This window comes from Lucilia sericata, unplaced genomic scaffold, assembly GCF_015586225.1.
Source record: "Lucilia sericata isolate MDLA Ls3-8-SP2 unplaced genomic scaffold, ASM1558622v1 Contig000015F_arrow, whole genome shotgun sequence".
NCBI classification, from domain to species: domain Eukaryota; kingdom Metazoa; phylum Arthropoda; class Insecta; order Diptera; family Calliphoridae; genus Lucilia; species Lucilia sericata.
Genome location: NW_023994054.1, coordinates 317727 through 332533, shown reverse-complemented (window position 1 = coordinate 332533; position 14807 = coordinate 317727). Strand labels below are relative to the sequence as shown.

The window sequence follows — 14807 nt, the reverse complement described above, 5'->3', positions numbered from 1 at the left end:
GAATGACAAAATCAATATACCCCCATCTTTTTGATGGTGGTTATAAATAAATATTGTTTTTAATCTCTAAACTTGTAAGCTAAGGCAATATTTTATAAAATTTTTAGTGTTGCAGTTTTACTTAATGTGTCATATTAGTCCCACACGCAGTCATTGTTTTAAATGTAATTTAAAAAATCGAGCATATGTGGGTGTAACTACTGTTATTTCTTTGCTCGTGTTGTATGCAAATCCAATTAATTTTAATAGCCCAGGGCGAATATTAATCGGGCCACGTTAGGTTGTCATTGGTTTCTGCGAAAAAATATTTTTAAACTTTTCTATAGTCATAATCTATTAGTATTTTAGTTTTACCTATAGTCCCATTCGCAGTCATCGAACGAGAAAACCTTAAAATAACTTGCAAAATAAATTGAGGAAAAATATCTGATTAATATTCGTATCCTTGAAAAAGTAAAAATTTACTCGTCATTGATTTCAGTAAAATATACACATTTAAATTTAAACGATTTTTTTAACGTTTTTCTTTATTATTGCCATACAAAAAAAAGGAAAAATATTAAACAACTTAAAATATTAATTATTCAGATTAAATGCAAAATTCTTACTATGGTTTTATTTATACTCTATTTTTTTTTTTATTATTTGTATCTTCTAAAAAAGAAAATATTATATTTGTCTATTTATAGTAGCAAACAGAAAGAAATACATTAAGGTTTTTTTTAACAAATTCTTGTATTTTTTAAAATTATTAGCAGTAGTTATTTTAAGGATAAACAAAAGCAAATAAAATGCATTTGCAATGAAATATTGTAGTAAAAAGAACACATAAATAAGTAGTAGGATACAAAGAAGAGAAGAAATTCAGTTTGTTGAAAAATGAAATTCAATCAAGTATTGAAGAGGTAGAGTATTCAGTATAGTTGTAATAGTTAAAGCATAAATAAATTTTAAATGAGGAAAGTACTTTAAAATGGAAATATATTTTGTACTTTATATTTTTCTGATAGATACAAAATGTAAAAAGAAAATAGTAGTAAAGTATTCTTAGAAAACATCTTTGGAAGCTAATGCAGTAAGCAATTGTACGGAGAAGAAGTTCAAATCAGTCGGTCAGCTGTTTTTTAAGATTGTATTGCAAATTAAATTATTTAAAAAATAGTTTTAGTAGAAACTTAAAATACTATTGAATGGTTGAAAAAAAACTAAAAGTTAAAATTTTTTTAAGTTTCTGCTTAGGTTTTTTTGCACTTTCGTAATGGTAAAAAATATGCATTTTAAAACTATTGAAAATTCATGGCTTGTTTTTTTTTATAAATCATTTGCTCATTTTGAGATTGATTCTATTTTTGTCTTGCAATAAATAAATAAATTACATGTTTTTTTTTTTTTTGTTTTTTCACACTTTTCTTTTCATTCTTCTAAATAAATTAAATAAATAAATACATTATAAAAAAAATTAATAAATAAATTAAATCAGGATGTATTGCACTCCCAGAGGCTTTTAGATTTTAACGAAAAAAATATATAAATAAATAAATTATTATTATTATTTTAACATTAAATCAACTTTGATTAGCAAACAAAACAAAGAGTATTTGTAATAAAATACTCTTTGTTACGAAGGTATTTGGGGAATTTTAATAGCTTTAAATTGGGTTTTGGTGTTAAAAGATAACCCACTTTATTGCTTGTAGGCGCTGTAGGCTAAATTTTGAGCATCACGTAACGCACGTCCATAACTGTGTTCATCGTAGTGGGCAGCATGAGGATGAGAGACAACTTCATAGTTTTCCTTCTTCTCCAACAATTTCTTCAAGCCAATGATGGTGGCCAAAAGCAAGGCAATCTTACCAATAACTAAAGCCTTGAAGGACAACAAAGCCAAGAAACCAATGGCCAAGGGTAATAAAGCAGCCATTTTCAATTTGAAGAGCAACAACAAAGGCATCAAGTACTTCTTCTTTTCCTTCTTCTTGCCACGAGCTGCAAATAAAAAAAATAAAGAAAATATTTATAAATGTTAAGATCTTAAGAATTACACAAGTAAATCATTTTATTTAAAAGGCGTGTACAAAGTGGTAGCTTGTAAAGTTCAATAGTCTCAAGTCAATTGTTGAAAGATTTCCAAGTTGTTGTTATAATTTCATAAATTTGCTTTTTATGCCTGTGTGAGTTCAATAGTACTCAATTCCAAGTAATTTAATTGTAAAACTATTGCCCTAAGTATAGTACTTCAAGTATAATCAGGGCTAATAAAAAAAAGCAAACTATTTGCCAATTATTATATGTTTTACCAAGAGAATTGCAATAGTGATGTTGTTTAAAATGGGAATTTCAAAAAACTTGCAATGAAATTCAAAGTTTTCAGGTCAATTATATAAAGATTTGTATGGGTTGAAAAAATACTTCATTTCAGGGAATTCAATTAAATAATACGTCGAAATGTAAAGAATATTAGTTGCATTATCAACTAATTTTACTCTTGTTGAAATGTTTTATTGATCTTAAATGATAATGTCGAAACAAATAATATCATTATAAAGTGAAAACATCACACATGTATTATAGTTGTGAAAATATATATATGTGAACGTTCCTTAAGGTTTAAAAGAGCATCAAAAGTAAATTTTGCCGATCACTGATCTATATAATTAAGATTGTGCAAACCAGAGCAAATAGAAGAACATCTTGAGAGAAATTAGACAAATTGAGAGCAATCAAAGTCTTTTACTATATTGCAAAAAAAAAAAACAACTCTGTTGTGTGAAGGTTTAGAGAGTTTGCAGAATATTGCAAAACTAATGCAACCTGCGAGGATCGTTACGATTAATCACATTGAAGTGGATTGATATAGTCTCTTTCTATTTCTATGACATTTAATTTTAACTATCTAATCAATAACAACATAAAATCTTTTTAAATATTTCAACAATTTCATAATCAATTCTAATTTCTCTTATACAAATTCCATAAAAAAAAATTAGCACACTTTCACAAATCATTAAAAGCGATCAAAAATATTTGCAATAAATTAAAGCAAAAACAAAAATGGTTCTTCCATATACGCAAAACAAGTCCTCTATTTCAATAAATCATGAACGTGATCATTATTTTTTATTATCGTCGTCGTCATCATAATTAAGAATGCCATACAAGTTTCAAATTGGCACACATAATGTGTGCGTATAGCAGGGTTGGCAAAATTGGTACAATTGTACTTTTTTTGGTACAATTCAATCATCAAAAGTACAATGGTACACCAATGACCCATTTTGGACTAGTATATTGTCTAGTCTATAGAGTAGTCTACTTTATAGACTACTCTATTGTGTAGTCTATAGACTCCCTATTAGTCTATGGACCAATCTGGTGACAAAATGGACTTGTTTATTTACTAGTCTAATGACTAATCTAGCCCATAGATACAGATGAGTACTTCATATTGATATATAATTTCCAAAAAAAATAAAAAATGATTTGGTACAAATGGAATCAAAAAAGTACAATTGTTAATGCTGTTTTGTACAATTTGAAAATTCTATTTGCCAATCCTGGCGTATAGTAGAGTTGCAACCAATATAATAAGTAATGGGTACTTAGTAATCGTTTAAGATATCAATGACAAATAAGTAAATAAATAAAGTAAATATGACTTAATAGCGGAAATTAATATGTCTAAATTATTGTAAAACGTTGTAAATATGCTAAGCTTCCAAATTTTTCCATTTTACGTATTTCGATGAATCTGGCTTATTTGCAAGACCTGTTAGCAATGGGCTTCCAAATATTATCATGTTTTACTACATCTAATCGATTTTTGTATATTTTTTTGTAGAAAATTTCTGACTGAAACATTTTTTTGAGAGTTGAGAAGTGCTTTGCAATTTCATTTTATTCGAAATTGTATAAAAACCTATTTTTTAAAACTATCAACTAACTATTTGAAATATTTTTATTTTGTATAGCAACAAATGAAATTGCTAATAAAAATTGTTGATTTAATAAATTATTGCCAATTTACGCTTTCATTAAATGTAAATTCAATATAGTATAACATTTGCCACAACATACAGACAGTCGGATAGATTATTCATACATTTAGCCAACCCATCATTCATCCAATTTAGTTAACTAAAGTTATGCCAAACCAAACAAAACCTTCATTTATCCAGTTAAACATAAATTGATGACTTATAAATATTGGCATTATTAATATTTATGGTTGCAAAATAGTTTCTAAAAATTGCTATATTTGTTTTATTAAGTATGAAAAATTCAGTTTAATTTTAAACGCAATACATATTTAGTTGAGAAAGTTTTTAAAATTATAAAGTAAACAATTTAATAATATAAATAATGTGCTGTTAGCGAAAACAAATTACCCTAATTTGTATTTTATTTACATAAAAAGTTAACAAGAATTTTAAAAATTTGAGTTTGAATTAAAGAATTAAAGGTTGGAAGAAAATATTTAATAGTTTTGATGAGTTATGAACTACTGAAGCAAAATGTAAAGTAGACCTGATTTAAGCTGGTAAAATGTACTTGATTTTGTATGAGAAAGAAGAAAACCTAAATATCATTCTTTTCTCTTGTATCTAAATAAAATAAAATTAAAACTTGCGCAAGTAAAATTGCCGAGTTAAAAAAAAATATAATCTAGTTATGATTACTTGTTATATTACCTGGGATGTGTTGGGTAATCAGTTAATTTTTTTTACTATATTTAACAAACAAATGCCAAAAGACTTTAAAGGAAATTACTGGCGCACATTGCTTGCAATTTGATGTACAACTTTGAAGAGTAAAAATCCTAAATGTAAACAAAATTTTAACTATTTTAAAGTTCTTAAGTGCTGCTTAAAGTTTATACATGTATATATTCTTATATTCAAAAATTATGTTTGAATTTTAGAAAATTATTGCTAAAGTTTTACTTTAAAATTATTGTAATAAATTTGATTAAAACTTAATTTCCAGAACTTTTTACCTTCTAAACACAATTAAACTTTGATGTTTTTAAGTCATAAACTAAATAACATAACATTCGATTACATAAAGGTGCCTTCACATTTATCAAATATTTGATGAAAATCTCGTGACCCCTAAAGTCACATTCGAAATTATATTCCATTATTGGTTTAGACATTATTTGTAATTACAAAAATGATGTTAAATGAAAAAAAAAAAAAAAAAAAAAAAACATTTACAAAAAATAGTGGTTACGTTTTTTGTCAAATATTTGATAGTTGTGAACGTACCTTTAGATTCACATGTTACTTTAAACTAGATAAAGGGTATGCCGGTTTGGATGTCGGAGATGTCAGGGGTCGTCAGAAAATTGATTTCAACAATCATACAGATAGACAGACGGAAATAGCTTAATCGACTGCTATCTATAAGGATCCTAATTTATAGAGTGGGTACAACGCCTACTTCCTTAAAAGTCGAATATCTCGGAATATGGTATAACTTGAGTCCTCAAAATTTGTATGGCCAATTTTGACATGGATATGATTATTTGGAGGAACAATTGAAGGACTAGGAATAGCGGGCGTGGCTCCCCCCATATGAATTAAATACAAAAATTTGTATATCTAGGAAACGCTTAAAGCTAGAGTCCTCAAATTTTGCACAAATAAAATGTCGAATATATCGGAATATGGTATTAACTAGAGTCCTCAAAATTTGTATGGACAATTTTGATATCCATATGATTATTTGGAGGAAAAAATGGGAGGACTATAATTAGGGGGCGTGGCACCTCCCATATGCAATAAATACAAAAATTTGTATATCTGGGATAGAATTCTAAAAATTTGTACGGGCAACATTGAAATCCATGTAAACAATTTGAAGGATAAATGGGAGGACTAGAAATAGGAGGCGTGACATCACCTAAAATTTATATGGGAAATTTTGACATCCATATAAACCTTTAAGAAAATGAATGTACGAACCATAAATAATGGTCGTGATACTTTTTATACAAAGTTAAATATGTGTATAGAGAGATTTTTATTTATATTGCTTCTATGGTAGCAAAGCACACTGGGTATAGCTACTATTGTATACGATTCAATTAAATTTCAATGAAATTTGTATAAAGCACAAAGAGATTTATTTTGAAAAGAATATTAAATATAAAAATTTAATATTAAATAAAATCAACAATGTTTATAAATAGTATAATTTTCAATAAAGAAAATATAAGTTTATTAACCATTTCTGATTAAAAAATTACCATATTTAATACTAGGCAAAGCATTCAATTAATAAAACATAGCCTTTAGTGTAGAATTATTGCTAAAAATTTTCATTTCAAACATTTTCTATGTAGAATTGAAAAAATTAAAAGAATTGCAAATAATTTTATATTTATAATGTCAAAAGTGTAAAATTTAAAAATATATAGTTAAATTTATATAGAAGTTTATTTATAAGAAATGGAAATTTTCATCATCATGTACAAAATGTAAAGAATTGCTAAAATTTTTTATTGCAATACTTTTCTAGGTAGAACTGTACAAAATTATAAGATTTTAATAAAATTTGTGCAAAAAAAGAAAATATTATAAACTCAGAAAATATTACATGTCAAAAATGTAAATTTGACATAGTTTACACGAGATAGACCTTTCTATGAATGTTATTTAAAAAAATTTTTTTTAAGTAAATTTTTATTTATAAAAATATTAATTTTCAGAGTTTTTTTTTTCATATTTTCTATATGATGTAAAAAATTAGAAGTATCGTAAAAATCTGTTTTTTTTAATAATTTTCTTTGTAGAAAAGTTATTGCTAATTAAGTTATTAAATTTTTTCTTTATTTTACATTATTTACAAAATGTAAAAAATTCCAAAGAATGTTCTAAATGTAAAAAACGTAAAATTTTAAATCGTGTAAAAAAATTTTAATGTAAAAACTTGTAAAAATTAAGATTTGTCTTTAAATATTTTATTTTATTAATAAATTGGATAAACAAATTTTTAATAAGTTAAGTAGTGCTCTAAGCAATCTGATACTAATTCATAAATGGTTTGCTTATTTTTTACACAATTTAAATAATGTAAAAAATTTACAAAAAAAAAAAAAATGCAGGAAAAATTTTGACATAAATAAATTTTAGTAAAAAGTGTAAAATATGTAATTTTTTTAATTTTAATTTAAGGAATTGCCAACTTTTACTAATTTTTTACATCGAGTCAATGAGATATAATATACTTAAAGTAGTAGTTTAATTACACAATTTTTTTACAATTTTATGTAAGAATTTTTTATGCTTTTTTTGCCAAAGGACCTTTTTAAATTCTGTCGAAATTTAAGAAAATATAAGTAAATTTGTATATTTTTTTAAGTATCATAACTTTGATGTAAAGTCAAGCATAATGTAATATAAATTTGCATTTATATTACATTATGTCATAGATAAGTACATAAATTGGGGAAAAAATTAAAGACACATTTCAAAAGCATGTGCTGGAAGAAACACATATTTTGTTCGTACATAATTTATATACATGTATTTTTTACCATGACTACAGAAATCACTTTAATGATATTGATATCAGACATTAATGGCGTCATATGTTTTGCTAAACATTATATTTACTTGGCCAATCATACTTTTACTTTAAATGGTGTCATTTTAATTTCTTTGCTAGTGTTTAGACATTTTCTAATTTCTTTCTATAAATGTTTGTAAACCGTACTTTTAATTGGAAATAACTCTAATTAATAAATTTAGAAGAAAAAAACCAGAACTGATGAAAGCGTTTCAATTATGTCTGTCTCCAACAGAGAAATGTTTATTTAATGTTTCTGTCAGTTTATTAAAAAAAAATATATATATATATATATGTAACTTGTTCGTATGAAAGCAAAGAAAATATCATATTATCCGTTACACTGACCTCAAAAATCTATACAACAAACAAGAGGCTGACTGAGCTGTTGCTGCAACAACATCATAAGACAAAAATCAGGCTTTAATCGTAACATATTTCAAAAGCTGTTTAAAAGACCCACAAATATACATAAAAACAGGATTTTTTGTTGTCTGTATGAAATGCCTTATGCTTAACCTACATTTGACAGCATTGGCATGGTTAAAACTACCACCAAAATAAATAAACAAATTTCTGTAAATCTCTTGAAGAAAAACTCTGTCACTCTCTCTCTCTGTCACTGTTGCATCCTGCCATAGATTGTATAGGTATATTTTTGTTTAAATTGCCTTCTTAGAGATTCATTGCTCAGGGGTATTTTAAATTTACATTATTCAAGTAAATTATTATTTAGTACTTACATTCTTCTAAGGCACGTTGCATATCCTGAACGGAATCCTTGGGTACTTTAAATTGTAAAGTATGGGTGCCAAAGAAACGTGCAATACGTTCAACCAACAATGAATCGACCTCAGTTTCACGTGCTTCATTTTCTTCGGGCAAAACAATGTCATTGAGAGAACGTCCAACGGGTATATCATCAGTTTTCACCAGGGAAATACCGTCAGTTAATTTAACATCACCGTTTTCGCTATCGAAATAATGTAGAGCACGTTCCTAGTAAAAAAAATAACAAAAAAACACATTAAAAAATTTATTAAAGCTGATTTAAATAATATTATTTTAATAATTAACTAAAGCAGAATAAATAAAGTTACTTAGAAAAAGACACTTGGGTATAAGACAAATTTGATTAATTCTTCAATTATTTTGTTTAGGAAAATTTAAAATTAATAACAGATTGAGGAATTTTTTTTTATAAATTTACATTACATCAAATACGTAATAAATATTAAAAACATAATTTTACTTGCTTTTCTATATGACATAATGTAAAATCTTGATTTTTTAGTGCATATTTAAATTTTTTACACATTTTACACAATGTCAACTATGTAAACAAAGTATAAAATTATATAAATTATTATTTTTTTAATGTTATTTATTTATAATATGATTTTATTTACATTGTTTACACCATGTCAAGTATGTTACACAATTTAATATAATTTTGGAACTATTAATTAGTTACTATAAGATATTATTTACAATTTTTACATAATGTCAACAATGTACTTAACAATATCATTAAATTAAGCCCATAAGCTCATATTAATGAGTTATTAATATTATATGTTTTACACCAGGTAAAATATGTAAAAAATATAGAAACCATTTAAAATTTTATTTATTTCTGTATTTGTTGCATAAAATTGTTCACTGTTACAAATTTTACATTAGGTCAAATATGTAAATAATGTAAAAATTTTATAATTGATATATTATTTCTGGTTTACAATTATTTACATTTTTACATGATGTCAAATATGTAAAGAAAGTTTAAAAATACGTAAAGAATTATAAAAAATAAAGAAATAAAAATAGTGAAGAAATTAGAAAAATATGTAAAGAATTGAAAAATATATTTCTTTCTATACAAAATGTCAAATATGTAAAAAAAAAGATCTAGAAATTATAAAAAATCAAATATGTCATTATTACAAACATTTTAGTATTGAAGTATTATTTATTTTGTATGTTTACATTTTTTTTACATCATGTCAAATATGTAAAGAATTAAAACATCTGTGTCTTCATATTGAAAGCATAATTATAAAGAAAAAATATTTACTAAGCATTTTTGGTTTTAATTATTGAAAATTTTTAATTATTTACATATTTTACACTGTGTCAATTACGTAATAAATTATGTCGAAACATTTATTTGTATTATTGGATATATGTATGTATGTTCTTTATTTTACGTATTTTTATTAAATTATTAAACTTCAAGTTATTTTGGAAATTACATTTTCTTATACTTTACATGATGTAAACTCATATAAAAAATACATAAAATTTTTAATTTTACATAATGTCAATAATGTAAAAAATTAAATTTTTTTTATTTTGCAAAATTAATTGAATATCCATTTCACATCAATGAAGGCAGAATAGGAATTGATCAACGATTAAGAGACGATTTTATAGTTCACAAACAAACTTTATAAATTTTGAAAAAAATTTTTTTTTAAATTTTCAAGACTTATATTTCTATCTTAGGGAGGAACTGTAAAAACCAGTTGCTTAAGTAAAGAGAAGTAATAACTTAATAAGTTGTGGTAAAGAACATTTCTATTAAACTTCCAAAGAAGATCATTGAAAAAAAGCCTAAAATATAATCAAATTTATATAATTTTGATAATAAAGCCGCTTGCTGACTTTCTTAATTAGTTAATTATAATTTCAATTTTATTTATTTTAATTTAAATGGTTTCACAACTTAAAATTTCTGAGAACTTGAATTCAGGCGAATTTAAATCCTTTAAATACTTTAAAACTATTTTGCATTCATTGTATATACATATATTTTTCAATTAAGATTTCTAAAAAAATAATATTTTAAACATTTTATTACACTAAACTAAATCTACTTATTATGCAGCTTTAATTTTTTTTGTTTATTTGCATTACACATTCTTTTAACTTAGAATTTTGTTTGCAACTTTCGTAAAAGTTGTCTACAAAGTTTTTGTAAATAAATTATCACTTTCTAAAACACCATAAAAATGAAAACATAACGAATAAATCCTGGTGATGAGTATGCTTGATATTAACAAGCATTTGTTTCAGTTGCACAATTGTCCTTATTATTTTGCTGTTTTGCTTTAATATTTATTTATTTTTTTTTTAGTTAAATTTTATTTATTTTTCTGTGGCATTTGTTGTTGTATGTCTCTCAGTAACACTCTTACCTTTAAACATAAAACCACAGAACGATCTCCACAATCTTTGACCATTCTTAAGGCACTTGTCAAGAGACTATCAGCCTCGGTGGCTTGATGACTGACAGCAGCAGCAGATGTTGCCACTAGGGCAAATAAACACACAAACTTAAACATGATTTGTTTTATTTAATTTTTTATTTTTTGTAAATTTAATTTATTAATCCACAAAATATCCTTTTGTTTCTTTGGCACAAGGTTCTTTTGTTTGTTTGTTTTTTTTTTTAATTTTTTCTTTTATTTTTAATTCCACTTGAATAGTCAGACCACTTCAAAACGATCGATTGATCGGTCAGAAGGCAACCGGTAAACTGTGACTAGAAGACGCTCGTTGATCGAGTTTTATTCCCGACTTACAACTAAAATCATCATACGCACTACAAAAACAAAACGAAACAGAAAAGCATACAGCTTATAGCAAAAGCGCATGCGCAACACAAGAGACAAAACCAAAGTCACAGTCACAGCCACAAAGTCAATTCAAGAGTCAAGTTGAGCAACATTAAAAAAAGAAACACACAAAATAATATGTTGTTGTTGCTGCTGCTACTTTTTGTTGTCATTCGTATATGCAGACACAACAATAACAAATTGTACTATGTAAAAATGAGCTTTAAGTTTAAATAGTTAGACGAGTACTCATAGCAATTGCTTTCGTTGATGTTGTTGTTACTGAGAAAGCTAAAGCAAGTTAACAGCAACTAGCAATATTGTTTGTTTGCCGCAGTAATAATACCAAAAACAATCAAACACTTGCTATTTGCTGCTGTTACTTTTGCTTATTCTGTTTCTGTTAACTCTTTTACTTCTCCTTCTGCTAGAAATCGTCAAGCAGCTACTGCTACCGCCACTTTTGTTTTTTTTTATACCCTACACTTATCTATGAAAGGAAGAGTATTACGCTTTTGTTATGATGTTTTTAACGCAACAAATAATGGACTCATCTTAAACTATACCAATCGACTAATACTATGTTCAACCATTCATGTATCTACCCAGCAAAAAACTGATTATAACTTGTACTTACTCAACAACCTACTTTTAAATGATAACTACTTACCGTCTGCATTACTTAGAAATACTTTAGTAATGACTTAATTTTAGGCTAGCTAATATGACAAAAGCCTAAATACAAAATATTGTATTTGTATTTGAAAACCATTACCATTAAAGTAAATAATTCTCAATCAGTGGAAAGTGGTTTTATTGCATACATCGACAGAGAATTAAAAAATAAGTTCTTAGACTGGTGTTGCAAGGACGCTATGGCCTCGCTTAGATCTTCATAGAACATCCTTTCTAATAGGTCTCAGTAGAACGCTGGTCATTGCAATCATGGAAATCTTTCAAGACGCATGAGTCTTCTATATAATGACTTTTGTAGAAGCTGCCAGAACGAGAAGGAGGTGGAAACAATTACTCATCTTCTGTGTAACTGCGCGGCCCTAGAAACGATTTGCAATCAAACTTTGGGATTGTCATACTTCTCTGATCTATCTGATCTGTCAGATATTCAACTGGAACGAATTCTTGCATTCCTTAATTCGTCAACATGGGTGTGAACTTTGTTTATATGACTTTTGGCATTCTAACAATTAGAATGTTCATTTCATCTCAGTCTACTTCTGTCTTCTTTACTACCTTCGTATAGACTATCTCCATAATCCTTCTTCTCTTTTACTATCTTTCTTAATACAAAGCGACCCATAAGACCCAATTAAAGCTCACTCCTGGCAGTTAGCAGTTTGTGAAACCTAACCTAACCTAGATATACCCAGCATATTCCAAAGAAGCGAAAAAGAAGTAGAATTTACTCCATGGAAGTACTGAAAAAGACTTGAAGAAGTAATAGGAGGGATTCCTTTTTATTTGATTCCAAATTCACTACTTCTGAAGTCATTCTTAAGAAGTAATATTTATGCTCTTTTTTTTGGAAGTTATTCGGAAGTGAAATTGTATTATTACGGAATACAACTAATTTGACTTAAATAATATTAACATTAATAAGGGTAATAGATACATTTAAAACAGAAGCACAAAAATAAAATTGTTTATCTCACAAAAATGTGGGAACAAAAAATATATCTCCAACATTGAAAAAATATAATAATTTTAGCTTCTTCGGAAGTCTTTAAACATCACTTCCTCAGAAGGTAAAAAAAATTCACTTAGTGCTACTTTAGAAGTGGTGATACATGTTATTTTTTTGGAAGTACTTCCCTTTATTTTTGCTGGACTATATGTTAGACAGAGAAATGCAATGAGCTCTCAAATGAGTGTCTTGTACTCTTTCTTTCACTCGTACGTATGCTCACACATGTATAAAAAAACAAACAAAACCAGTCAGTACTCTCTGTCTTTCACTGATGTTAGGAATGATGTATTTTCGGTTTTGTAGTTCGACTACAAATCCATGACGCGTATGAATCATAGCGGTCTGCGTCAGACTCAAGAGGAGTAGCTGAGTCTCTTGCTTGCTTATAGGGGTTATTGACGGTTTCAACTCTGACCTAATTCCAACAAGGGTGAAGCAAAGAGGATAGTGGAACTGGTGAGCAACAACATATTATTAGAACTAAGCCAATTTACAGCTGTTTAATCCCTAATGATTCAATTTCTAGTGAAGGATGACTTATAAAGAAAATTATTTAGATCTATTCTCCGTTTAGTCGGGATAGAGGAAATTGAGGAAGTTTTGTGATCAATGTACTAGTCCTCCTATCAAAATTATTTATGGTCGTCTACTGTTTGAAGGGCATAGGTTTATTTATCTACAAATTTCGAAACGGAATTTATCTACACATAAAACTTGTGTAGAATAGTTCCCAGTAAAAACTGTCATTACCATGTAAGGAGTTAAAGTGCTAAAATTTACTTACACAATAGCATTTTAAGTCATTATTTTAACACGGTGATGTCATTGGAGGCAACGATTAAAAGTAATTAGAGAAAATAGTCATTGTAAATCATTTGAAAAAAAGTACACAGCTTCTATATCTTTACAAGCAAAATGACTAATGAATTAGGAAGTATTTATATAACACATTATTAGTAGGACCTTATTATACTACTTCTATGTAATCCAGACAATATGTGTAGTAGTAATTGAAAAGTATGTTGTTAGGTAAGTAATTACAATTGAAAGCCATTACCTAGTTTGCTGAATTTTAAGAATATAGATTGAAATAGTATATATGTAGATAGATATATTTATATGGACCGTTTCAAACAAAATATTTATTTTCCGCTAGTATGAGTATATTTTTAATATTTAGGCTTAATTTCGTGCAGATATTTGTTGATCAGTTTCTACCAGATTTAAAAGATTTGTTTTATAAAGTAAATTTAGGGTCTCAATTTATAAAACAAAGGGACAAACGTTCAAAAAATGTGTATGGAAATAATTTAAATTTTCAAAAATTTTCCAGTATTCTTCATAAAAATTTTTTATAAAACTCAAATTTCGTTTTATAAAATTTTATAATATTATAAAATTATAATAAATTTTTCTGCATAAGTCCCATATTAGATCATCCACTTCTACAATTTCTATTGTAGGGTATCATGCGGTCTAGCACGTTTGACTTTAGTTTCGTTTTTCTTTAGGTTTGTTGTTTTTGTTGCTGCTGCAACACAATTCATTGGCTCTACTCAATATACAACAGCTAAAGTAGCAATAATATCTACACACTCATCATTTAAATTTTTACTAGTACGATTTAAATTGTTGTAGTAACTAATGTGAGTAGTATTTCAATTGATTATTGTTATTGTTTGCTTTAGAGTAAAAATATTTACTTAAATTTTGTTTAGTGTTTATTTGTTTACCACATTTTTGTTACAAAGCATAAGCTTAGAATTTAAATAAGTTGCACTTTTCTTTCATTCAAAAGTTTTGTCCAAATATATTTGATTGTATACGGGTAAAGTTGATTTCTGATAAACTTGTACAATTTGAATAGACATATAGGGGTAATTTCGAGTCAAGTGACCCAACTCAAAAAATCGATT

The 14807-nt window shown here is 26.6% G+C and overlaps 1 protein-coding gene across 1 annotated transcript; it reads right to left on the bottom strand.

The window, feature by feature from the left end:
- Positions 1 to 492: 492 nt before the first annotated feature.
- On the bottom strand, positions 493 to 11111 carry LOC119605415. The gene is made up of 3 exons (XM_037958518.1): positions 10767 to 11111; positions 8313 to 8568; positions 493 to 1986 (listed from the first exon to the last, which is right to left on the bottom strand). The coding sequence occupies exons 1-3, from the start codon at positions 10911 to 10913 to the stop codon at positions 1685 to 1687; spliced, it is 705 nt and encodes a 234-aa protein (XP_037814446.1). The 5' UTR covers positions 10914 to 11111; the 3' UTR covers positions 493 to 1684.
- Positions 11112 to 14807: the final 3696 nt, after the last annotated feature.

Excerpts from the sequence above, each read along its gene's own strand:
- LOC119605415 (XM_037958518.1), bottom strand. The coding sequence starts at position 10,913 with ATGTTTAAGTTTGTGTGTTTATTTGCCCTAGTGGCAACATCTGCTGCT. Across the intron at positions 8,569-10,766 it reads CTGTGGTTTTATGTTTAAAG|GAACGTGCTCTACATTATTT; the intron begins GTAAGAGTGTTA and ends TTTTTTTACTAG. Across the intron at positions 1,987-8,312 it reads GCAACGTGCCTTAGAAGAAT|CTCGTGGCAAGAAGAAGGAA; the intron begins GTAAGTACTAAA and ends TTTTATTTGCAG.